The 27716-nt window shown below is 42.5% G+C and overlaps 1 protein-coding gene across 11 annotated transcripts in view; it reads right to left on the reverse strand.

Annotated features, from left to right (window-relative positions):
• Positions 1-27008, reverse strand: part of ADNP2 (ADNP homeobox 2) — a 31944-nt gene extending 4936 nt beyond the window's left edge. Inside the window, exons 1-5 of one of the 11 annotated variants that reach the window (XM_054510247.2) lie at positions 26875-27004; positions 25208-25307; positions 19206-19355; positions 18108-18229; positions 4207-4296 (exon numbers count right to left, since the gene is read on the reverse strand). In XM_054510247.2, coding sequence (XP_054366222.1) covers positions 4207-4296; positions 18108-18215 — 198 coding nt within the window. In that variant the 5' untranslated portion in view covers positions 18216-18229; positions 19206-19355; positions 25208-25307; positions 26875-27004. Of the gene's footprint in view, positions 1-4206; positions 4297-18107; positions 18230-19205; positions 19356-25207; positions 26179-26217; positions 26786-26874 lie in introns of those variants that run through there. The other 10 variants (XM_064578433.1, XM_064578436.1, XM_064578431.1 and 7 more) reach the window with 10 other exon arrangements.
• Positions 27009-27716: the final 708 nt, after the last annotated feature.

Here is a 27716-nt window from a genome sequence, read left to right on the forward strand (position 1 = left end):
TTGTGCCAACACAACTACAGACACTAATTCAGTTTCATAGAATTTTCATGTCACAAAACAGTATTCACTGCTTTCTTCTCAAACACCTAAAAATGAAGCAGCTATTCCTAGCTGCAGACCGTACACACAGGACCTGGCCCACAGCGCCTCGCTCGTTGACCCCTTCCAAGCCATCTCCTAAGCCACAATCTCGTTACGCCAGCAGAAGAAATTCACTCAATTCTCTGCAAGAGAAAGCTCATTTCTCCCCTTCTCATCCCACTTCCCATAGTTCCAATGTTGTTTTTACTCCAAACTCTAAAACCTCTAGAATTTATCTGCAAATAACCTAACATGCAAATTGTTAAACCCGTCATTACTTTTATTTCCCTCATTCCTAGAGAAGGTAAGAGCCACATGGACGGTGCTTACCCCATGCAAGTGTCCAGTAAACTATGTGACAACCAGGAAGGAAAGAGGGCTGGACCTAAGGCACTACAACAATCCTGAGGGAGTTCCAGGCCAGAACACAGACCAACAATGCAGAATTCCTCTCTAGGCAAACATGAGGGAATTCAACAAGCTTGGGGCACATGGACAGGCATCTGTATAAGAGCTGGCTGGCTGAGAAATGCGATGTTAAACATCCAAAAATTTGCTGGTTTGTGAAGGTCTGAGAGTCACGAAGTCTTTGGTCTCATAAGTCTCCAGACCCTAGAGCTGGTGAACCACAGAACGCTCGGCCCTGGCTTCATGGAGGAAGAAGAGAAGACCCGGGCCGACTAAACGCTTCACCCGAGGTCCCGCCATCGGTGGTGGGAGAGACCTCTCTGCGACACTGCTTCTTGCTATCACAGTGGGTCACCCCGTCCTTCCTAAGCCTGTGCTCTCAAGATCCCCCCCCACACACACACACACACATATTCAGGAGTTTTCTCACTCCTATTCACATAGGTCTCCCTCTTGCCACAAGTCAGAGAAATCACCCAAACATGTTCAACAACATAGAATTACCTTCTCAGCAATTAGCAAAATCCCAGCTTCTGGCATTTCTCATAGGATCTAGAATAAACCTACGGCAATGGCCGACCCTAGACCACAAACTAAAAAAACAACAACCCATATTTCACTGACTATAAAAGACCTCCCCGCCCCATATTTTACTATCTCAGATATCTGAATATACCTTACAACTAATACTTCAATGGTACAACACAGCTTAAATGAAGTATTGCTTTAGTTTTATTAGAGGCTCATTAAAAAATGGTGTATCTAGGAACATAGGCAATAATTTTGTAATAATGTACGGTAACAGATGGTGATTACACTTATCATGGTGAGTACTGAGAAATGTAGTTACTAAATCACAGTTGTGCATCTGAAACTATCACTGTATGTCAATTATACTTGAATTATACATTTTTTTAGATTTATTTATTTATTATTTAAGTAATCTCTACACCCAATGTGAGGCTCCAATTTACAACCCCAAAATGAAGAGTAGCATGCTCCACCAACTAAGCCAGCCAGGCATCCCAATGATAAGTTTTTCTAAATGGTGTGTTTTATACTCAAAGAAATACTATAGTAAAAAAACCAGTCAGTGAAAATTACACTCAATGAAAGAGCCAACAGAAATTACTAACAGCTGCATGTTACTGTTAGTGATGAATAGATCTTTGGGTTAGGGAAAGATTTCTTAAATACGAAAACATAAACAAGATCCATAAAAGAAAAATTGATAAACTGAACCTCATCAAAGCAAGAAAGCTTCTGCTCTGTGAAAGACACTGTTTAAAAAATAAAAAGACAAGCCACCGGCTAGGAGACAATATTTGCAAATGTCATACCTAATAAAGGACTTGTATCCAGAATACATGTTGTAGGCATGTTCAAGTCTCAACACGAAAAAAATAACGCAATTTTTAGCAAATGGGCAAAAGATATGAACACTTTACCAAAGAGGGCCTCCAGATGCCAAATAAACATATGAAAAGATGCTCAACATCTTTAGTCACCAAGGAAATGCAAATTAAAGCCAGGGAAGGTGCCACTACACACCTATTAAAATGGAAAATAAGTGGATAAATCCATAAGCACCATAACCCAGCAGAATCAAGTCTAGCTTAGATGCAGGGTAACTAGACCTCCTACATTACTGGGCAAAATGGTAAAGCCACTTTGGAAAACAGTCTGGCAGTTTGTTATAAAGAGAAATATGTACTTATTTACCATATACAATCCAGCAGTTTCAAGCCTAGGCACTTACCCAAGAGAAATGAAAGCCTATATTCCTATAAAAGCCCCCTGTGAAAGTTCCAGGATGAGTGATCACTCGGGAGCAAGGCAAGTGTGAGACCTGGGCCCTACTGGCAACAGAGGAAGAAAAATGACCAAGGCCAGATGCAGAACAGTAGAGTGAGGAGGACTGGGTGCTGGCAGCAACCCTCACCCTGGACATGCACCAACCCCCTGCCAGTCAGTCTGAGGCTGCTTCCTCAGGTCCCACACTGAGTTTCATCACCTAGTAGAACCTCAGAAGGTCTCTGTCCCCAAAACCCAAACATCTAACAAATCTCTTTTCTCTGAGCCCCTGAGAACCTCACTGTAGCATCAGCCACACATTCCAGCCTGAGTGCACATCTCTGCCACCGTAGGAACCAAGAGGAGTCAGGCAGTCGTCTAGCAGACAGCACAGGCTCTACCACACTGGGCAGTGGTGGTTTTTCTGAATACAGTAACTAATCAACAAATTCAGTCTCTACTATTTCATACGTTTAACACTTTATGCCTAGGCCCTATTCACCCCAACAAAAACAAACATCTCGAGAAAAAAATACCTAACTTGTACCTATTGTATCAGGGACTCAAAAAGTGTTTCTTGATGAAAAGCTTATAATTATATATTATCCTGCATGTTACTTTGTAGGATCTTGTGAGAGTGCAGAAGAGAAGCACAGTGAGGCGTGAGATTCATGGAGCCAAGGTCTTCAAAGCAGGCGTATCCGGACAGCCACGTGCTGTTCCCGGCAGGGGCAAAACCAGATCAAAGTGGCTTCAAGGCACCTCGCGGCAAGAGGCCAACAGGCGGACACAACCCAAAAGCAGAGCGGTGGAATGACTGTTGGCAACAGAAATGTTTTTAAAGGGCGCCTGGGTGGCTCAGGCGTTAAGCGTCTGCCTTCGGCTCAGGGCATGATCCCGGGGTCCTGGGATTGAGTCCCACATCGGGCTCCCTGCTCGGCGGGAAGCCTGCTTCTCCCTCTCCCTCTCTCCCTGCTTGTGTTCCTGCTCTCACTGTCTCTCTCTCTGTCAAATAAATAAATAAAATCTTTAAAAAAAAAAAAAAAAAGAAATGTTTTTAAAGAAAACTGTGACAGAACAATGACTGACTAGTAACAGGAAAATTATCTCTACAGCCAAAAGTCCCAAGACCAGCGTGACTTGGCCAAATGGAGGGGAGAGGTGGGAGTGGTGGGGTGGTGGAGACTGGGACAGTCAAATCAAATCTGGGACATGCTGAGCTTGATACTGATGAAGGTGCCAGTGTTACGGATGGCTGGGTGGCAGAAAGGTTTTCCAGGAGAAAACACTTTAATAAGGAGAATTTAGCTTCAATCTGCCTAGGTCTGAGGTCTCCAATTATTATAAATTGTGTTCCTCAAAGATTCACATTTTTTTTTTTAAGATTTTATTTATTTGAGAGAGAGAGAGAGAGAATGCACAGGAGCAGGGGGAGGGGCAGAGGGAGAAGCAGAATTCCCACTGAGCAGGAGCCTGACATGGGGCTTGATCCTAGGTCCTGGAGATCATGACCTGAGCCAAAAGCAGAGGCTTAACCAACTGAGCCACCCAAGCGCCCCATCAAAGATCCACATTTTTAATGAAGCTTCTGAAACCAGGATGAACCTTCATCATACATGATGATATGGCAATTCTTTTTACTCAGAATAGTTATAAATCCAAGGCCCTTCTTACATGAGTGGCATCTTATGATCAAGGACAAATAGTAGTTTCACTACATCACATTATCAACTTTATATACAGAAAACTCTCAAAGTAACAATGATTCTATACTATAAAGCATTTAATTTTGTTTTTCTTTTTCCCGCCTCCCCCTTCCTTATTGATCAGCGATCCCAATAACGTGTGATGTTCCTCAGAACTGAAGTGACACTTACCCCCAACTTCTGAGGAAATATAAAAATCAAATACAAAAATACATACCACTTTCTTTCCAGAAGGTTCCCAGAGAGAAATATCTCCCCATGATGTGTTAAAAAAGTACTTCTCTCCTGGATCAAAGCCTTTAAGGTCCTTTTAAAAAGGCAGAAAAAGAGAGGTCATTAAGCAATTTCAGAAGATAAAGAAATATTTAATAACCTGAAGGGATTATTTAGCACCTAAGAAATCTACATGGGAAAGTGAAATGAAAACACAGTCCATGAACAGACTATGGCAGAGCACCCGTGAAGCACGAGAAAGGAGGAAAAGGCTGAAATAATCCATTTAAAATTAAAGCTTTAAATTATAGTTAAAAATTATAGTTCTATAAGAAATAAACAGCTGACATTTCCCACCAATAATTTTTAAAAGATCAAAGCTGCATGAGTGAACGCCGTCTTCCATCAGTGGTGAGCACTTGGAGGATGTGTGAGGGAGAGTATGAAGTGGGAGCTCCCAGTGTGTGCCTGACCAAGGACACCCAGAGTCAGCCCTGTGGAGAGCGGTGTGGACAAGGGTGTGGCTAACACAACAGAAAGGGGTTGAGAAGAGGGTGGAGGGTGTTGGACACTGAGAACTGAGCAACCAGATGCAATGGGGTTCACACTTAATCCTGTGTTAAACAAACCAAGTGTAAAACATATTCGGGGGAAATTGGAGAGATCTGAATATGGACTGGGTGTTAGATAAGACAGACACACATTTAATGACAGAGAAAGACGAAAGTAACTGAAAAAGTAATAAAAAAGCATGATAAATATGAGCTCACTGTGGTGAAGACTACTCACACATAAACACACGAAAGAAGAAGCTGAACAACAAGATGTTAATAGTGGTAACCTCTGAATGGCAGGAACGTGGCATTTTAAATTTTATTTTCTAAAGAAATGACTACCTGTATTTTCTAACTTTCACAGTTTATATTGCCATTTTTATAATAATTAAAGATCTGTAATATAAAGAAGAATTAGTTAAGCCCGATAATGATGTAACAATTGCCTTCAAATATACCTATGCTAATACACTGCTTAACAACTCAACTCAGAACTAGAGAAAAGTACAAATTATTATAAGGGTTTATTTATTTATTTTTTGAAGATTTCATTTATTTATTTGACAGAGAGAGACACAGCGAGAGAGGGAACACAAGCAGGGGGAGTGGGAGAGGGAAAAGCAGGCTTCCTGCGGAACAGGGAGCCCGATGCAGGGCTCAATCCCAGCACCCTGAGCTGAAGGCAGATGCTTAATGACTGAGCCACCCAGGCGCCCCTATTATAAGGATTTAAATTGGAAATAATGTATTCTGAGGTTTCTAATATATATAGAAGTAAAATATATGGTAACAACACAAAAGCTGGAATGGGAAACAAGCCTAGTATTAAGGTTCTTTTTTTTTTAATTTTTATTTATTTTTTAAGTAATCTCTACACCCCACATTGGGCCCAAACTCATAATCCCAAGTTCAAGAGTCGCACGCTCCACCAACTGAGCCAGCCAGGCAACCCTTGTAAGGTTCTTACATGTGAAGGAGTATATTAGAAAGGTAAACAAATACATATAGCTAATAAGCCAATAATGGAAATGAAATGGAATCATGAAAAATATTCAATCCAAAAGAATGCAGAGAAAGAATAAAAAAAAAAAACGGAAAAGTCAAGTAAAAACAAACAGCAAGACAGGAGATTCAAACTCAACCACATCAATAACCATTAATTAATATTAAATAACAGGGGCTGGAAACCTTTCTTTTTTTTATTAAGATTTTTATTTATTTATTTGACAGAAAGAGACACAGAGGGAACACAGGCAAGGGGGGAGAGGGAGAAGCAGGCTTCCCGGCAAGCAGGGAGCCTGATGCGGGGCTCGATCCCAGGACCCTGAGATCATGACCTGAGCCGAAGGCAAATGCTTAACGACTGAGCCACCCAGGCGCCCCTGGAAACCTTTCCTGAACTAAAGGCCAGATAATAAATATTTAGGGCTCTGCCAGCCATTTAGGCTCTCACACAACTCAGTGCCGCCATCAGGCACAAAAGCATCCATAAACACTAACAAGCATGGCTACATTCCAAGGAAGTTTATCGACAAAACAGACAGCAAGCCAGGTTTGTCCCACAAACCACAGTTTGCCTACTCCTGGTCTAAATACTTAAATTAAAAGGCACAGGCTATCAGACTGGGCAAACAAAAACAAGATCCAATTACATGCTATCTACAAAAATCTCACTTTAAATATAAAGATACAGACAGGTGAAAGGTAAAAAGAAAGAGCTGTGTCATGCTATTAATCAAAAGAAAGCTGGAGGAATTACATTACCACCACACAAAGTAGATTTCAGGGGGAAAAAAGAATATTAACATGGATAGGAAGTCACTTCATAATGGTAACAGGGTCAATTCATTAGCAGAACAAAGCAATCCAAACGTGTATGCACTTTAGAAAGAGAAAGTACATGAAGCAGAAACTGACTGAACTGAAAAGAGAAATAAATCCAAATTTATAGTTGGGGACGTCAACACACCCTCTTCTCTCAGTGAGTGGTAAAACACTCACACAAAATTCAGGAAGGATAGAAAGAACCGAACACAATCAACCAACCTGACCTAACACTGACAGACCTCTCTACCCAATAACAGCAAATAAACATGAAACATTTACCAAGACAGAGCATATGCGGAACCATAAAATAAGTCTCAATAAATTTAAAAGGACTAAAATAATTATGAAGTATGGTCTCCAACTAAAGCAAAATTAAACAGAAATCTGTAACACAAGATATACAGAAAAATCCCCTAATCCTAGAAATTAAACAACATACGTCTAATCCATGGATCAAAGAAAAAATCAGGAGTGAAATTAGACATTATTTCAAAACTGAGTGAAAGTGGAAACAGTAAAATCAAGTTTGTGGGATGCTTCTAAAGCAATGCATAAAGGGAAATTTACAGCACTAAGTACTGAGAAAACAAAGACCTAAAAAGTAAGATCACTACAGCTCCTACAGGTAAGGAAATAATATGACCTTTATGCCAATAAATATTACAACTCAAGTTGAAATGAATAAATTCCTCAGAAGAAGACAAACTACCAAAGCTCACTCAAAAAAAATTAGATAACATGATAGCCTGATATCTAGTCAAGAAACTGAATTCATTGTTAGTCTTCCCACAAAATGGGACACCTGGGTGGCTCAGTTAAGTGTCCGACTCTTTATTTTGGCTTAGGTCATGATCTCAGGGTCATGATCTCAGGGTCATGAGATCCAGCCCCACATGGGGCTCCATGCTCAACGGGAAGTCTGCTTGAGATTCTCTCTCTCCCTCTCTCTCTGCCTCCCCCCCCACTCCCCCTACCCCGGTCATGCTCATGCTCTCTCTATATAAAAAATAAAATAAAATAAAAACCAAACCTTTCCACAAAGAAAACTCCCAACTCTAGATGGCTTTGTTAGGAATTCTACTAAACATTTACAGAAGAAACATTATCAATTCACAAACTTCCAGAAAATAAAGAGGAAGAAACAATTCCCAGTTCATTCCATGAGGCCAGAATTACCCTGACACCAAAACTAGACAAAGATATTACAAAAAATTGAAACTACAGACCATATCACTCATGAATACAGATGCAAAAATCCTTAACAAACATTCTGCAAATCAATCCAACATATAAAAGAACCAAGTAGAATTTCTCCCAGAGATAGTTTGGTTTAAGAGTTTATTTATTTATTTATTTTTTTAAAGCTTTTATTTATTTGAGAGAGAGAGAATGAGAGACAGAGAGCACGAGAGGGAAGAGGGCAAAGGGAGAAGCAGACCCCCTGCTGAGCAGGGAGCCCGATGTGGGACTCGACCCCGGGACTCCAGGATCATGACCTGAGCCGAAGGCAGTCGCTTAACCAACTGAGCCACCCAGGCACCCAAGAGTTTATTTTTTAAAAAAGAAAATCAAACCACGTTGTTCACCATATTAGACTTAAAAAAGACAATTATCTTGATACAGAAAAATCACTTTAACAAAATTCAACATCTAGTCATAATTTTTGCTCTCACCAAGATAGGATTAAGGAACTTCCTCAACCTGGAAAAGGATCTACAGAGAACATACAGCTAACAATCACACTGTATGGTAATATAATAAACATTCTTACTGCTAGTGTTATACAGCTTTATTTCAAAAAAAAAAAAAATTTTTTTTTTTTTGGTTTAAAGATTTTATTTATTTATTTGACAGAGAGATAGAAGAGCACAAGCAGAGGGAGTGGCAGAGGGAGAGGGAGAAGCAGGCTCTGCACTGAGCAGGGAACCCGATGCGGGACTTGATCCCAGGACCCTGAGATCATGACCTGAGCCGAAGGCAGACGCTTAACCATCTGAGCCACCCAGGCACCCTCAAAAAATTTTTTTAAAGATTGTATTTATTTATTTGACAGAGAGAGAGAGAGCGCAAGTAGGCAGAGTGGCAGGGAGACGGAGATGCAGACCCCCACTGAGCGGAGAGCCCGCCATGGGGCTCCATCCCAGGACCCTGAGATCATGACCTAAGCAGAAGGCAGCTGCTTAACCGACTAAGCCACCCAGGCGCCCCTTTATTTCAAAATTTTTTAAAAAACCAATACCACCAAATGGTAAGGGTACAACTGAAACCCTCACACAGGACTGACAGGAATGTAGAATCATATAATAGCCATTTCCTATAAAACTAAACAGATGTTCACAAAAATACTTTTATAAGGAGAAACTTATTCATAATGACTAAAAACTGGGAACAGCCTGGGTGTCCACCATCAGGAGAAAAGACCAATAAACTAATCCATCCATGTAATGGAATACTGCAACCATATGGAAAAATCCTGCACAGGAGCACATATAATTTCATTTACATAAAACTGTAGAACAGGCAAATCTAATCTATAGTATAAAATTTCAGAACACTGGTAGCCAGTGGGGTGGGGACAAGGACTGACCAAAACAGGGCTTGAGGAAAACTTTCTGGAGTGATAGAACTGTCCTAATCTTGGGGCGCCTGGGTGGCTCAGTCGTTAAGCGTCTGCCTTCGGCTCAGGTCATGGTCCCAGGCTCCTGGGATCGAGCCCCGCATCGGGCTCCCTGCTCAGCGGAAAGCCTGCTTCTCCCTCTCCCCCTCCCCCTGCTTGTGTTCCCTCTCTCCCTGTGTCTCTCTCTGTCAAATAAATAAATAAAATCTTTAAAAAAAAAAAAAAAAAGAACTGTCCTAATCTTGATGGGAGACTTGTATTACAGGAGGATATGCATATCAAAAAAATCATCATTTGGAGAAACTTAAGTGCATTTCTTTCTTTTTTCTTTTAATTTATTTGACAGAGAGAGACACAGCGAGAGAGGGAACACAAGCAGGGGGAGCGGGAGAGGGAGAAGCAGGCTCCTGGCCGAGCAGGGAGCCCGATGCGGCGCTCGATCCCAGGACCCTGGGATCAGGACCCGAGCCGAAGGCAGACGCCCAACGACTGAGCCACCCAGGCGCCCCATGGAGAAACTTAAGTGCATTTCACAGCATATAAATTCCTTCTCCCCACCCTGCCCAAAAAACTAACAAACACTAAACTCTAGTGACATGTATGCTGAAAGAATGCAAGGGTAAAATGTACTGTTGCTGCAACTTTCTTTGAAATGCATCAAAAAAGAAGACAGAATGATGGGCTAAATACAAACACATAATTGTTTATATATACATACATGTAATTGTTTTACAGGTGACTATATATATGCATACACACATATATAAATGATAATTTCATAGAATTTAGGTGTAGGTAGATGGGTTTTCACTGTGTAACCCTTTCAACATTTCTGTAGGTTTTAATTTTTCATAAAAAAATACTGGAAAAGGAAGAAAGAAACAGCAATGTTTTGTCCCAGGAGATAAGGGAAAGGGGTTTAGGGGAAGCAGTGTTCTCCAATGCAAGATGCAGCCACCCCCCCCACCCCCCCAAAAAAGGGCGCCTGGGTGGCTCAGTTGGTTAAGCGACTGCCTTCAGCTCACGTCATGATCCTGGAGTCCCCGGATCGAGTCCCACGTCGGGCTCCCTGCTTGGCGGGGAGTCTGCTTCTCCCTCTGACCCTCCCCGCTCTCATGTGCTTGCTCTCTCTCATTCTCTCTCTCAAATAAATAAAATCTTTAAAAAAAAAAAAAAAAGGAGCTAGTAAGAAAGAAAAAAACAATTATTAGGAAATAAATAGAATATACTAAACATATTTCAATATATTTTTATAGATAAGATGTAGAAACAGGTTAATAAATTTTTGAATATCTCTTTATACATATATAGGCCTCTAAAGATTGCTTGCTATAGGGGCTGGGCTCAGGACATGACAATTTGTAAGCACTGGTTTAAATGTCTCAATCCAATCTATGACTTGATGCACAGAAGTTAAGTGTATGGTCACCTGCAGAAATGGCCACTCTGAACAGGACAGCAAAGAAATAAACTTGATACAGTGAAGAACCAAGAATAAGACCTAAATAAACAGAAGGACATTCTATTCATGGGAAGGGACATTGTTAAGATATCAATATTATCCAAAGTGACCTACAACACAATCCCTATCAAAATTCCAATTCTCTTTTGCAGAAATGGAAAACCGAATCCTCATATTCATATGGAATTGCAAGGGGTCCATAGCCAAATAGCCAAAACAATACTGAAAGGAAAAAAAAAAAAAAGAACAAAGTTGGAAGGCTCACACCTCCCAATTTCAAAACTTACTACAAAGGTACAGTAATGATCAGTGTAGGGGCACCTGGCTGACTCATTCAGTGCAGCATGTGACTCCTGATCTTGGGGCTATAGGTTCAAGCCCAGGCTGGGTATAGAAATTACTTAAAAATAAAATCTTAAAAAAAAAAAAAGCGTAGTACCAGCATAAGGATACACAGACCAACTGAATAGAATTGAGAGCCCAGAAATAAACCCAAGCATCCATGGCCAACTGATTTTTGACAAGGATGCCAAGTCCATTCAATGACGGAAAAACAGTATCTTCAATAAATGGTGCTGGGACAATGAATTTCTAGAGGCAAAAGAACAAAGTTGGACTCCTACTTCACACCACATTCAAAAATTAATTCAAAATGGATCAATGAGGGGCACCTGGGTGGCTCAGTCAGTTAAGCGTCTGCCTTCAGCTCAGGTCATGATCTCAGGGTCCCAAGATTGAGCCCCATGTCGGGTTCCCCCTGCTCTGCAGGGAGTCTGCTTCTCCCTCTCCCTCTGCCCCTCCCCCTGCTCCTTCTCTCTCTCTCACTTGTTCATTCTCTCTCTCAAATAAATAAAATCTTTAAAAAAAATGGATCAATGATTTAAACAAAAAGAAATACAACCATAAATCTCTTAGAAGAAAACATACAAAAGAATCTTCATGACTGGATTTGGCAATGGATTCTCAGATATGACATAAAAAGCACCAGAAACAACAATAACAAAAATAGGTAAACTGGACTTTTTCAAAATTTAAAATCTTTTTGCATTGAAAGATACTATCAAGAAAGTCAAAAGAAACCTACAGAATGGGAGAAAATATCTGCAAATCATATCCAATGAGAGTTTAACCATCCAGAATAAAGAACTGCAATTCAACAAGAGAAGGACAAATAATCCAATTAAAAACTGGGTAAAGGATTTAAACAGAAATCTCTGAGGAGGGTATACAAATAGCCAAAAAAACACATGAAAGATGCTCAACATCATTAGCCACTAAGATGGCAAGGGAGTAGGGGAGAAAAAGAGGAAGGGGAAAAAAAACAGAAAATAGCAAGTGTTGGGTGCCTAGGTGGCTTAGTTGTTAAGCATCTGCCTTCGGCTTGGGTCATGATCCCAGGGTCCTGGGACTGAGCCCCACATCGGGTTCCCTGCTGGGCAGGAAGCCTGCTTCTCCCTCTCCCGCTCCCCGCTGCTTGTGTTCCTGCGCTCGCTATCTCTATCAAATAAATAAATAAAATATTTTTAAAAAAAAGAGCAAGTGTTGGCAGGGATGTTGACAAAGTGGGCCCCTCACACACTCCTGGCCAGAGGGGAGAAGGGTGAAGCCACTGTGGAAACAGGCTGGTAGTTCCTCAAAAAGCTAAACATAAAATTACATGACCTAGCAATTCTACTCCTAGGTATATACCCCAAAAACTGAAAACGGGCTCAAATAGATACTTGTCAGCCAAAGTTCACTGCAGCATCCTTCACAACAGCCAAAACATGGGATCAACCCAAATGTCTAACAAGGGATGAACTGCTCAACAAAATGTGGTGTATTCATACCATGGATATGATTTAGCCACAAAAAGGAATTACATTTTGATACATGCTACAACATGGATGAAGCTTGAAAACATTAACATAAGTGAAATAAGCCAGACACAAAAAAATTCCACTTACATGAAACATCTACAGTAGGCAAATCGAGCTAGGGTAGATTATAGGTTCCCAGGGGCTGGGGCAGAAAGGATGGGAGTTACTGTTTCATGTTTAGAGGTGATGAGAATTTTGGAAACACAGTGGGCCCTTAAACACAGGTCTGAACTGCACAGGTCCACTTATACACAGATTTTTTTCCTTAATGAATATATAGTATTGTAAATGTATTTTCTCTTAAGATTTCTTAACATTTTCTTTTCTCTAGCTTATTTTATTGTAAGAACACAGTATATAATACGTATACATTGGTGGACTGTTGATGCTGTAAGGATTCTGGGCAACAGTGGACCATTAGCAGCTACGTTTGGGGGGAGTCAAAAGTTACACCCGGATCTGACTGTGTAGAGGAAGGTGGGGTCAGTGCCCCTAAGCCCCCATGAAGTTCAGGGGTCAACTGTAGATAGTGCAGATAGTTGTAAAACAGTGTGAACATTATTAATGCTAATGAATTGTGTACTTAAAAATGGGAAAGATGACAAATTCTTTATTATATATATTTTAGCATAATAAAAAATATCCTTAAATATGCTTGGAAGATTTAAGAGAAAAAAGAGGGCAAAATACTTCATTACTTTATACTGATTGCATACTGAAATATTTTTAATATATGAGGTTAAATAAACTAAATTATTAAATATTTTTAAAAATCTGGGGGCGCCTGGGTGGCTCAGTCAGTTAAGCATCTGCCTTTGGCTGTCTTTGGCTCAGGTCATGATCCCCAGGTTGTGGGTTCGGGTCCCCAGCCAGGGTCCCTGCTTAGCAGGGAGTCTGCTTATCCTTCTTCCTCCGCCCCTCCCTGGCTCCCTGGTGCTCTCTCTTGCACGGGCTCTCTCCTGCACGCGCATCCACACACACTGTCTCTCTCAGGTAAATAAATAAAATCTTAAAAAAAAAAAAAAAAAGTCTGAGAAGGTCTTAGAAAATACCAGTGAGGGCTTCTCCAGGAAGGAGAAGTCACAGGACTAGTGAAGCTACATAGGGCCCTGTGCTCAGAAAGGCCAGTGCTGGGGTTTAACGCTCTGTTGTCACCATCTTGAAACTGTTAATATTATACTTTTAAATTTGGGTGGCTCAAGATGGTTAAGCGTCTGCCTTCAGCTCGGGTCATGATCCCAGGGACCTGGGATCGAGCCCCGTGTCGGGCTCCCTGCTCGGTGCAGAGCCTGCTTATCCCTCTCCCTCTGCCATTCCTTCTGCTTGTGCTCTCTGGCTCTCTCTCTCTGTCAAATAAAATCTTTAAAAAAGAATAATAATGATAATTTTAATTTTGAATTTGTATTTTATAAAAGTAAAGTCTGATAGGACAATGGGACACACGTCAGGAGCTTGGAACTTCAGCTCACACATGGTCCAACTTCCAGTTTTCCTGGGAAAGATTCTGTCCCTGCTCTCTGTCTCCCACTCACCCCAACCTCCCTCTCTGCCCTCATCCTGCAACCACTCCCTCTCTCCTCTACCACTTGGGGCAGTAACCAAGCTGTCAGGAAGTCCACATTCCATCATCACCTCCAGTGGAAGCATAGCACAGACTCAGGGAGAGAAGGGGTCAAGGTGGGGACCTCAAACCCTGCCTGGATCCAGGTACCACGAGCACCCTAGCACAGAGGATGTTACCCCGTGGGAGCTGCCCACATGCTGTGGGTTGGGACAACAGGCCTGTGGGCCAGCTCAGGTCCACATTTTCATTGGGCACAGTGCCCTGTAAATTACATAGCCAGCCCCTACTTTAAGTGATCAAATGTTAACTTTCAAAAAAATCAAGAGACTCTAATGGGTAGCGGGGTTTAGATCTACTTTTAGAAAAGAAGATAAGGTTCTTGGAAGAGTCTATCTTCCTTAAAGTTCATTTTTCTCAGACAGGCTTTCAACAAGAACTATACAGCCTAAAATCTGAGGTCTTAACTCTTGGGACAAATAGAGTCCCAGACACTTTGGAAATCAGAGAAGGCAGAGTGACACCTCACTGAAATTTCAAATGCTAGGTAAGGAAGTGGAAAGAACCACGGATAGGTGTTCCCTCAGCTCCTTCAGTCTCAGACCAGTGCAGACTCTGGAAGCCTCAGTCTTCCAGTAAATTTCCTTTAGCTTAAGTTGGTCTAGTGTTGGTTTCTGTTGCTTGAAACCAAGAAATTCTAAGTACTATGGGGGATTAAGAATAAATGCATCTGACATGGGAAAGAAGTATTAATATGAGATTCAGTGAAAAGACAAAACAAAGCTAGTACAGTATCTTAGTTTGATCTCCCACTTAAAAAAATCTAGAAAGACATACAACAATGTTAACAGTGGATATTTTGGGTAATGGCTTACAAATGAGTCTTCTTGTATCTGTGTTTCTGCGTATATTTCCTAATTTTTCTAAACTGAACTTCACATTCCTTGAGTTTTAAACAATTTTATAAAATACAGAATTCCAGATTTAGAAAAAACAAAATTTTCCCCCCAAAAGAATTAGTAACATTTAGCCCAATAGTTAATCTAACTAACTTAACAGTTGTAAGCCATTCAAATCTCTCAATTTTCCCTTGAGAAATATGTACGTATCTGTGTCAGCACAGTCAAGAAAGTAAACAAGTCTTGAACAAATTCAGATGAGTAAACACATTCTTAGGCTGACTAAGGAAGCAGAAGTTACTGAGGAATATTGTTCTATACAATGTCAGAAACAAAGGATACCAGGATGAAAAATTTTAGTTATTACTAATGTTTTATCTAAGAATAAAACAAAACCAATTTTGGAACAGAATTCCATTGAAAAAGTGAATTCACATTCAAAGAGACGAAAGAGCAATGACAACTGAAGGCCATGCCTGATCCTAGACTGGGTCCATCACAGACAGGGAGGAGTGCTATAAATGATCAGACAAGATAAAAATACCAGCTTACTTCAGCTGATAACCATCCTGTGGTAATGTAAGAGACATATCCTTATTCTTATAAAACAGACACTTGATTACACACACACACACACACACACAAGTGAGCAAATGTTAAAGCAAACATGGTAAAATGAGAATGACTGATATGGTTAAAGGGTAATGTGTTCCTGAATTCACTCAGCCTAGTTTGATGGGGGTTAATCAACTGGGTTGTGGTTTTAAATTCCATGTTTCTGGAATATCCTTTCTAATTCTTTCCACTGGGTAATCCTACCCATTCTTTAAAAACAAACAAAAAACAGTTCAAATCTCATCTCTGTAAAGGCTACTCTAGCCTCCCCAGCTAGAAGTGATCTTTCTGCCTGTTTCTCACTATTATCATTAAGTTGGTCTCTCAGCTCCTGCTAAACTGTTCTCTCTCTAATAGGGGAGAGTATCCTAGTATCCTAATTCTCTACATTCCTTCACTGCAATAAGGACACAGGCCCAAAGATTAACTGATTTGCCCAAGGGCACATAATTAGCTAAGAGCCAAGATTAAAATAAAAGTCATCTCTTTATCCCCCCAGTGATCCAAGAACATTCTCAGTCTGTCTACTGAAGGATAGTACTATACCTTCAGGGTTCATTTTTTGAGCATCTACCACATGCCAGGTACCACTGTAGGGGGTTCCCATATATTATCATTTGAAATATCCTGTATCTATCTACATACACTTGTGTTCTTAGTTTATTTATATATTCTCTACAAATATTACTTAAATACATGTACTTACTGCAATAAAATGATTTACAAGAAAGTTATAAGAAATTATTTATAACATCATTCAGATGACCAAATATGTATTTCTCAGATAAATTTGGGCTTCATTCACACAGTTCCTGAAAATGCTTCAAAACCATAAAGGTGCAATGGATGTCTTGTTATTAATGAAGGTGACTTGTAGACCCTACCCAAGGGTGCAGTTAGTTCCCAGGAGGACTAATCATGTGATTAGAGGGTTGGGACCTTCAGGCCTACCCCAACTTCTGGGGCGGTGAGAGGGGCTGGAGGTTGAATCAGTGAATGACTTAGTCAACCCTGACTATGTAATGAAGCCTCCATAAGAATTTGATTCCCCGCTTCAGAGAACTCCCACACGTGGGAAACCAGAACACCTGGTGTTGTATCAGAATTGGGTCCAGGAACTTTACAAGAGTTATCTGTTACTAATGGACCATGTCTACTATCTACCTGCTCAATCTTATCTCCAAATAATTACCTTGCTTTCTTCCTCATGTATCAAATATGACTTATAAACAGAGATGCAAAGAACTCTGAGGTTCTTTTACTTTAAGACTATTCCTGAGCAGAATTATCTACCCAAGAGCTTCCACTCTGGTACCTCCCCCATCCTTTTATTTGCAAATGGACTCTCAGTCACAGTCTGTTATTGAAAGTATTGCTCTACTTGGGTTTTTACTTTTGTTCATTCATTCAAAACTTACTTGTTAAATATATATATATTAAACATCTATGTGCCAGACTACAATCCTGATCACAGGTAATTAACAAAACAAAGAGGTCCTTGTCTTCTTACATTCAAGTCGGGGGGAACAGATAATAAATAATATCAGGTACTATGAGAGCTTTGAAGCATAACAGAGCAGGTAAGACAACAGAGAATAGAGAACGCAGCATTTCAGAGGAAGAGCTCTCTGAGGTGGCAATGTCTGAACACTGAATTTCCTGGAGTCCTTCAGAAACTAGTATTTGTCTACTTGAGGGCAAAAATCAATCCTGGCCATTAATGAGGATCCTGGTAATTATTAGTCTTTTAGTATTAGACCACCTTTTTATAAATAAAATCAATCTGGATGAAAGTCTGAGATTTGAAAATTAAGAAACTGAAACCTTCCCAAGCCAATACTGTGAACTTAATTGTTCACAAGTTTAAAAACAATTCAAAGCAGACATGGTCCTTACTTTTACAGTTATGAATAAAACATGCATAGAATTACCAGTGGCTTTAAAGATACACACCAAGCCTTACTGAACAATTTCTATTTCTTTACTATAGATGCCAGCCATATATTCTCAAGTTATAAGAAAGGAAAAAATTCTGAGATCACACCTTACCAGAGTATGTGACTGTGACCTTAATTTTTAAACTTTTGTTAAAACTGCATATATTAAATTCACAAATCAGAAAAGCCCTATCACATCATATATGAATCCCCATTTGGTAATTACTCCAACAATCCAAGGGATTAAGTTAGGGTCATCTTTTGCTAGAATAACAATTCAACACATTCCCTTTGAAGATCAAAAACAAGTATGTTTGATAACTAATAACTATAAAAAGCCCCAACTAAAGGTAACTTTAAAAACTTGAACAGCTTAAAATAGCTCACTTTAAGTCAGAAAGACATAAGTATGAACTAATTATGCTCTCATGCAATCATCTGAAATATTAGCAATTTCCAGCTTGAGGAACCTTACCCATTCTCAAACACTCCCAGTTCTAATCTTACCTCCATAAAGCCAACCCTGCATCTCTAGCGTTACTGTCTTCTCTTAATCTCACTTATGTACTCTTACCTTCAGCAACTCCTTGCAGCTGTCAAGCCCAATATCCACAAGAATGCCTTTCACCTTTTTTCGTACCTTCCTGATGTTGTCAAGATTTTCCACAGGAATTTGAAACATTTTTGAATTTTTTCCTTAAAAAAAAAGAAAAAAGAAAACAAAACTGAGTACCTTTATTGACATCTATATATTTAACTGAGTTGGTAAAACACTAAGAACAGAGTAATTTTCAGGGCGCATGGGTGGCACAGTCGGTTGGGCGTCCGACTTGGTTTCGGCTCAGGTCATGATCTTGGGGTCGTGAGATCAAGTCCATCGGGCTCTGCACTCAGCATGGAGTCTGCTTGAGACTGTCTCTCCCTCTCCCTCTGCCTCCCCACTTTGCATTCTCTCTCTCAAATAAATAAATCTTAAAAAAAAAAAACAGTAATTTTCTTTTTTATCTTTTTTTTTTTTAAGATTTACTTATTTATTTGACAGAGACAGTGACAGCGAGAGAGGGAACACATGCAGGCAGAGTGGGAGAGGGAGAAGCAGGCTTCCCGCTGAGCAGGGAGCCTGATGCAGGGCTCGATCCCCCAGGTCCCTGGGATCATGACCCGAGCCGAAGGCAGACACTTAACGACTAAGCCACCCAGGCACCCCCAGAGTAATCTTCAACAAATTATGCTAGGACAACTACATATCCACATGCCAAAGAATGAAGCTGGATTCTTTACTTCCATCACACACAAAAATTAACTCAAAATGGACCATACAACTCCATGTAAGAGCTTAAACTTTAAATCTCTTAAAAGAAAACAGGCATGGGGCGCCTGGGTGGCTCAGTCGTTAAGCGTCTGCCTTCGGCTCGGGTCATGATCCCGGGGTCCTGGGATCGAGCCCCACATCAGGCTTCCTGCTCTGCGGGAAGCCTGTTTCTCCCTCTCCCACTCCCCCTGCTTGTGATCCTGCTCTCTGTGTCTCTCTGTCAAATAAATAAATAAAATCTTTAAAAAAAAAAAAAAAGAAAACAGGCATAAATCTTCATGACCTTGGATCTGGCAATGGACCCTTAGATAAGACACCAAAAACCACTAACAACTAAAGAAAAAGAGAAGTTACGGGCACCTGGGTGGCTCAGTCGTTAAGCGTCTGCCTTCGGCTCAGGTCATGATCCCAGGGTCCTGGGATCGAGTCCGGCAACGGGCTCCCCGCTCAGAGGGAAGCCTGCTTCCCCCTCTCCCATTCCCCCTGCTTGTGTTCCCTCTCTTGCTGTCTCTGTCAAATAAATAAATAAAATTTAAAGAAAAAGAGAAGTTGGACTTCATCAAAATAAAACTTTTTAAGATTTCTATTTATTTGAGTGAGAGAGTGCAGAGAGAGAGCACACGAGCAGGAGGGAGCGGCAGAGGGAGAGGGGCAAGCAGACTCCCTGCCGAGCAGGAAGCCCAATGCAGGGCTCAATCCCAGGACCCCGGGATCATGACCTGAGCTGAAGGCAGTCGCTCAACCAACTGAGCTACCCAGGCGCCCCCAAAATAATAAATCTAAAAAAAAAAAAGAAAGAAAAGGGGCAAAAGATCTGAATTTCTCCAAAGATAATATGCAAATGGCTATTAAGCACATGAAAAGATGCTAAACAACATTAGCTGTGGGGAAATGAAACTCAAAACCACAATGAAATATGTAACTTTATGCCTACTAAGATGACTATAATTTAAAGAAAGAGAAAAAACACAAGTGTTGGAAAGGATGTGGAGCAACTGGATCTCTCATACATTGTGGTAATAATGTACAATGGTGCAGTCACTCTGGAGAACAGTCTGGCAGTTCCTCAAAAGATGAAACACATAGGTACCATATGAATCATCAATTTCACCCAAGAGAAATTAAAAACATGCATCCAAACAAAAATTTGTTCACAAATATTCACAGCGGCATTACTCACAATAGCCAAAAAGTAGAAACAACTCACATGTCCATCAACTGATGAATGGATAAATAAAATGTGATCTATCCATACAATGAAATGTTTGGCCATAAAAAGAAATGAAGTACTGACAGGTGCTACGATGTGGATTACCCCTGGAGAATATTATGCTAACTCAAAGAAGCCAGACACGTAGGATCACATATTGTATGGTTCCATTCATAAAAAGTGTCCAGAACAGACAAATTTACAGAGACAGAAAGTAGGAAACTAGGTTACCTGGGGCTGTGGAAGAATGGAAGGTGATGGCTAAGGAGAACAGGATTTCTTTTTGGAACAATGACAATGTTCTAAAAATCAACTGTGGTGAGGTATGCACAACTCTGTGAATATACTAAACACCAGCGAACTATATACTTTAAATGGGTGAATTGTATGGTATGTAAATTACATCTCCATAAAGCTGTTTTTAAAATATCTAAGAAGGCATAATATTAAACTAAACCCTGTGGTACTTTACCAGAAGAGGAGGTACAGGTGTGACCTTATTGTTTTTAATACATACATAAGTAAAAAATACAGTTGTAAATGTGTGTGTATATATTCCATAGCTCTGCCCACTGTGGAAGATGGAAGACAGTCTGGAAGCAGTTACACACCCCAGCAGCAGTGAGCACTCCTAAGGCCCAAATCTTTCTTTCTTTTCCTTTTTTTAAAATTTACTTATTTATTTGAGAGACAGAATGAGAGCAAGTGTGCTGGGGGGAGGGACAAAGGCAGAGTCTCAAGCAGACTCTGCACTGAGCGCAGAACCTAACATAGGGTTCAATCTCATGACCCTGAGATCATGACCTGAGCCAAAACCAAGAGTTGGATGCTTACCTGACTGCGCCACCTAGGCGCCCCCCCAAATCTTACTTTCTAAACACCACCTTCCATTAAAAAGAACCAGGGCTCCTTAGAAAAATGGCTGAGTCTAGGGCTGGAGCATGGAAAAGACAAGACTAGCCAAGACTGTATCCTGTACCAAAAAATAAGAAAGTTGCTCAAAAAATGGTGAGACATGTCAAAATGACTCAAAAGAAACCAACTTAAATAAATTCCCACAACCCAAATATGGGACCATTCGGGCATCAAATAAATGATAGTAATAGATTACAAACTGTGGCACCGAATTTTCCAAACACAATGCAACAGTGCCTCCCGTCCCACATGCTCTTTTACAATTTGTTCTTGGGGCACCTGGGTGGCTCAGTCAGTTAAGCATCTGACTCTTGATTTTGGCTCAGTCATGATCTCAGGGTCATGAGATTGAGCCCCACATCGGCTGCTACTGGGCATGGAGTCTGCTTAACATTCTCTCCCTCTCCCTCCACACATGCTCTAATAAATAAATAAATCTTTTTAAAAATATATATGAGATCTTGACAGTCCTCCCCCAAAGTGGGGCATTTATGCCCAACCCCTTGAACCTGGGCAGAACTTTGTGGCTGCCTCAACCAATAAAGTATGGCAGAAGTAATGCCATGTGACTTCCAAGACTAGAGCATAAAAATGTTACTTGCTTCTGCCTGTTCTCTGGGGACCTTCGCTCTTAGAATCCAGACACCATGTCATGAGGAAGCTCAACTAGCTCACATGGAGAGACCACATAGAGATGTTCCAATATCAATCACCAGACATGTAAGTGAAGATACCTCTAGACACCTGGCTGTCAAGTCACCCCAGCCCCTGAGTCTTCCCAGATTCCCCTGCTCCAGTCTGAACTCCAGATTCAAAGAATTACTGGGTTTTAACCAAATGTTTTATTCTATGAAGTTCAGGGGTGATTTGGCATACATCAACAGTAACTAAAATATAACCCAGAATATAAATTTAAGTCCATGATGATATAAATAATTAAATACACTGAAAATCTGATGAGGAACAGGATATGTACAGGATTTCCAAGCACCTCCCTAAAAATTACTTAATAATAACCAAAGGAAAGGGGCTCCTGGGTGGCTCAGTCAGTTAAGTGTCCAACTCTTGATTTGGGCTCAGGTTATGATCTCAGGGTCATGAGATCAAGCCTAATGTCAGGCCCCACACTGGTCATGGAGTCTACTTAAGATTCTCTCTTTCCCTCTCCCTCTGCCCCTCCCCACCCTCTAAATAAATAACCTAAGGAAAAAGCAATTCAAAGAAGTCTGGTAGACGTCTTAGCCCAAATTAAGAGACGCTGTAATATAACTAGTCTATAATATTCAGAAGTGTCCAGACCATACAAGGTAGCACTACTCATAACAGCCAAAATGTGGAAACAATTTGAATGTCCTTCAAATGGTAAATGGATAAACAAAATGTGGTATACCCATACAAAAGAATGCTACTTGGCATTAAAAACTAGGTACTGATGTATGCCACAACCTGAATGAATCTCAAAAACATTATGCTACGTGAAAGAAGCCAGATGCAAAAGTTCTCACATTGTCTGACTCCATTTATGTGAAATATTCAGAAGAGACAATTCTACAGAGATAGAAGGTAGGTTAGCAGTTGGCTGGGAGTGGAAACAGGTTTTTTGGAGTGTGCCAGAAATGTTCTATCATTAGATTGTGGTGATGGCTATACAACTCTACATGAATTACACACTTTTAAAAAAAGATCATATAAGGAAAACTAAGGAACTGTTTCCCACTGGAAGAGACTAAAAATAAATACAATGTGCAATTCTAAGTTGATTCTTTTACCAGAAATGTTATTGGAGCACTAGCAAAATTTCAGTGGGATCTGAGGATCAATGATAATAATGTACTGATTTCCCGATTCTGATGGCTATATTCTGGATATGGAGAAGAATGCTCTTATCGTAGGAAACAGACAATATTTGGGGTAATGTGGCATCTTGTTCAGCAACTTACTTTCAGATGTTTCAGGGGGAAAAGTTCTTTGCATTATACTTGCAATTTTCTATGAATCTGCAACTATTTCAAAAAGTTTTTTTAATGTGTAAGCTATCAAAGCTAAAAAACAATCCGTCAAATCAAATTAAAGAATGCCAGGTTAAAATAATGAATGCCAATCTTTTATTATCAGAATAACTTTTAAAGATTGAAAATATTCATTGGCAGTGAAAACTAAGTAAAAATTTGGCCATATCTCCCAAGATTTTAAATGAAAACGTCTACGAGTCAGCAATTCCACTTTTACAGCCCTCTTATAACCCCTCCTCCCCCAGCGTATGCTTGGTACCCCTCTGAGTTTACACTTCTTGCATAGCACCATGTTCCAATTTTCTATTTATATATCTATTTTTCCTATTAGACTAAACTTTTTCAGGGTAGGAATTATGTTTTCTTTGCATGTCTGGGGCCTATCACAGAGTGTAATATAAAGCAAATGTTCACAATAAGGGAATAAAGGAGATAAAATAAAACAGGGTAGGAATCATAAGACATGCAGAAAGTCCTAAAAGGTTCAAAAAGGCTATGGGAGGGTTAGAGTCAGAGCCCAAAACAGTCTAGGTGAACAGAGCAGCACTAAAAAATGATTGACGTAAAGGAAAAGTCTCAATATATTTGGCCAAAAGTAAGTAAAACCAAAAAAGGTAGATTGGAACCAAATGGGTGGGGTTGGGGGGAGGAAGGGTTAACATGTAAGTGGGAGGAATTCCCAGGGGGAAAAGGAAATACAAAGTTTCTGAGAAGCTAATTTGGAATGAGTTTTCCAAATCTCATTATCTATGTCAAAAGTAGATCTTAGGTTCAGTAAAAGGAGAGACTGAAGGATCATTTAGCATTTTATAACTGAAGAATATTAAATCCTAGGAAATAAAGTAAAAATAATAAAATTATTAAAAATGAAACGCACTAGGGGCGCCTGGGTGGCTCAGTCGGTAAGCGTCTGCCTTCTTTGGTTCAGGTCATGATCCCAGGGTCCTGGGATCGAGCCCCACCTCGGGCTCCCTGCTGAGCAGGAAGCCTGCTTCTCCCTCTCCCACTCCCCGTTTGTGTTCCCTCTCTCGCTCTCTCTCTCTCTAATAAATAATAAATAAAATCTTAAAAAAAAAAAAAACGAAACGCACTGAATTGGGTTCTAGCCTTCAAAAGCCTCACCTAGGGGTGCCTGGGTGGCTCAGTCAGTTGGGCGCCTGACTTGATCTCAGCTCAGGTCTTGATCACAGGGTCATGAATGAGTTCAAGCCCCAAAGCCTCACCTAACCAAGGAGCTGTCAAGAACCTCATGATAGGTGTTCCTAAAAACTAAACACACGGTCACTTTCAAGCCCACACTGGCTTCTTTGGCCAGAGCAAGCCTCCACAAAAATTGTTAGATGCTTTCCACTCAACTCTATCAGACTTGCTTTCACTTCCTCCTTAAAGTTCCATTATCCTCTCTACCCTCTGGGGTTCTTCTTTCCCCAGAGCTGGCTGTTAAACAGAATTATCCAAGGTTAACACCATCATCCATATATATGAAACAAGGAAGCTAAATGTATTGCTTGCAAAGAAGTATGGCTTTACATAGGAAGCACTGATCTTATTACAGAGTTTTGAGAAGCACGGTATACAAGGACTGGTGGACTTCCAGAAGCACCAGTTTAAGGACTGGCTGATTATCAGAGGCTGGCTCCTGAAGGCTGTGCAGACTGGCTAACTCTCAGGAGGATACTGAATGAGGCTGTCAGTGATGGGGCAAGTTTTAAACGTGCCCTGTAGTTGCTTGTTCAAGGCTTGGGAGTAGGGCCAAGGAAATGTCAGTCTTCTCTCCTGAATCTGGAGAATAGGAACTTTTTATCCTCAAATGTAAGCCACATTTCCGCACCACTGTTAGTGTGGTTCCCCCCAGAACAAGCACGTTAAATCTGTACCTTCATCATTAGGAAACAGTAGACCAACACAGCCGCACTAATCTATCAACCTCAGCTCACAGAAAATTACCTTTAACGTCCATGTGTGGTACACGTGGACCTACCAAAAATTCCACTCATGTGCACAAGAAAATATTATTTCCCAAAGGGGCATTTACAGGGTTTCTTTTGTTGTGTTTTAGTATCATGGTCATTTAAGAACACTCCATTCTGGAAAAAATAACACTCCAAAAAATTAGTGGTTCCGGTAATAAATAATATTTTTAAGCCACAGAACTTTGGAGTTCCTATGAAATCTAAGTTCTCAAAGGATTTCACATGAGTGCCAACACTACATCATGGTCTCACCAGCAAAGATTCTGGAACTGTCCTTCCTGGGTTCAAATCAGTCCCACAACTTACAAGCTGTGTTATCTCTGGCAAGTCACTTACTCCCGGGCCTCGGTGCCTACCTGTAAGACAGGGGAGAACAAGCTGCGGCGGCGAGCAGTTCGTGAGCACGAATGAGTTAACACAAGAACAGCACTCAAGACTCCAAAAACGGCATGAAGTGTCCCGAGCACTGGAATACAGGACTTCTGTTCGCAGCAACTTAAAGAATGCACAATCCCTACAACGAACCATGGAACACTTCATCTAAAACTAATGATGTAATGTATGGGGATTAACATAAGAATAAAAAATAAATAAATATACAAAAAAAAAAGGAATACACAATCCCTGGGGCATCCACGCGGCGCCAGGCCCGCGCCTTCAGCAAGCCATGAGCCCTCGGGGTGCTCCCGCCCAACACAGAGCCCTAACGCGGTGTGACGGCCTGCGTGGCCGACCCGCAGAACGCCGGGAACGCGGCCCTCGAAGGGACCACACCCATAAACTCACCGAGGGCCGATCGCGCACCCGGGTGTAGAAGGCGCCCCGGGTGTCGCCACTGTCCAGGGGAGTATCTTACCGCAACTCCGCCTCACCGCCCACAACCAATCAACGCCTAACCCTACAAGCACCTCTCGGTCGGACAACTCAACAGGTCTCCCCCACTCCTGCCAATCGTCCAGAGCAGCACCACGTCCCCTTGCTCACGCAGACCCGTCGCTGCCACCCCGAAAGGCCACCAACTCCCGCCGAAATACCCAAGTTCGCCCACCGGCCGCCAGCTCTCCAGCGTTCGTTCTGGCAGTTGAAACACACGCATGTTCCTGGCCTCGGCCGAGGATGAACCTGAACCTCTCACAAGCCCTGCAAGCTCCACGCGGCCTCCCGGGCCCGACTCCCAGTCCTGCTGACTGCAGGACACCGGTGTTCCGCCCCGCTCCCGGCAGGGGAAGTCCGCTACCCTCCCTCCCACAGGCTGCCATTACCCTGCTATTCAACTCTAACGAGCGTTAACAGCATTCCGGCAAGGCTTCCGCGCACATTCAAAGAAACCCTAAAACACCCCTCAGGATGCAAGCGCGCACCAGCCCCACAGGCAGGTCTCATTTCTGACGTTCCGAAGCCCGACGCGAGCAGAGCCCGCGTCGACGCCAGCAGCCAAGGCAGATGAAAAGTTAGCGTTTTAATGTCAACATCTGCATACCCATCACCCGCGTTGAGGCCGGGAGTGCGAGGCTGCCCTCCCACCGCCCTCTGCGCCGGAGGCGAAACCGCCCAGGCCACAGCTCGGCGCCCCCGGACCCGCAGGGCCGACCCCGGCGGCCACTCCAGGCTGCCCCCAGGAGAGGCTCCCGGCAACCAGGCTGCGGGGAGGCGCGCCCGCGGGGGCCGCCCTCCACTTCGCGGGGCCGCCCCCTCCCCCGGCGACCACCCCCGACGCCCACGTGACGCGCGGGGATGACGGGCGCCGCTCCGGCCGCGAACCCCGCGCCCGGAGAGCGCCTCGGAATTCGGGAGGCGGCCGCGGGCTGTGGGCGGGGTGGGGCGGGGCCGCGGCCGCCGCCGTCGCCGCCGTCGGGATTCAGCGGGCCCGGGCCGGGCAGGGCCGGGGGCGTCGCCGCGGGGCTGGGCCGGGGTCGTACCTACCGCTGGGCGCCCGGAGCGCCGCCGCCGCCTCCCCCGTCGCCTCTCGCCGCGCCGCCGCGGCCCGCCGGGGCCCCGCGCCCGCGCCCGCCTCCGCCCAGCGCGGCGGGACCCCCGCCTCGGCGCGCGCCCACCCCCGCGCGACCCCGTCCCCTCCTCCCAGCACCGCCAGAAAGAGAAAATGGCGCTCGATTTGCCTCCGGAAGTGACGCGCGCCCTCATTTGCATGCCAGTACAGCCAGCCAATGGGGGGAGAGTGTGCATGGGACCCCCTGGGCACTGCCCCACAGGACCCTTGGGGCCCCTGCCTGAAGCTGGACTGGAGGCTCTGGAGTGGGGGTAGGGGTCCCCTATTGGGGCCCCCGCCCCTAGCCCCCTTCCTACCACAGTGGGCTGGCCTGCCAGCCTCTTACTAGCATCTCTGCAAACTCTCGAGAGAGTTTGAGTAGGTGATGACGTCATTGAAGGGGGTGGGGCAAGGGTGTCATCGACCACGTGACCAATCACGTGGGCTCGCCAGAGCTTGACTTCATTTGCATGGAATGGGGGTGGAGCTAGTGGTACTAGCAGGAATGGGTGGCCCCGCCCACATCTCAGAGCCAATAGGAAGCCAGCTGTGAGGAGAATCCTGCGCTGCCATTGGAGAACACAACTTGGGCTATTGGAAGTTTGACAAGTGTGCCCTTGAAAGTGACACATCTTGGGGGAACTGGCTGGATGGGGGCTCCTGACCTCACAATTCTTTTCTGAGAAAATTGTCACACTTTTTCTTGAGAATTCTAATTTTTTAGTTAGAGCTACTATCTGTTGTGTAGGGAAGAGGTTAATTGCATACATTTGT

Source organism: Mirounga angustirostris, unplaced genomic scaffold (assembly GCF_029215605.1).
Source record: "Mirounga angustirostris isolate CCGP_5_RB_7025 unplaced genomic scaffold, mMirAng1.0.hap1 SCAF_14, whole genome shotgun sequence".
Classification (NCBI taxonomy): Eukaryota; Metazoa; Chordata; class Mammalia; order Carnivora; family Phocidae; genus Mirounga; species Mirounga angustirostris.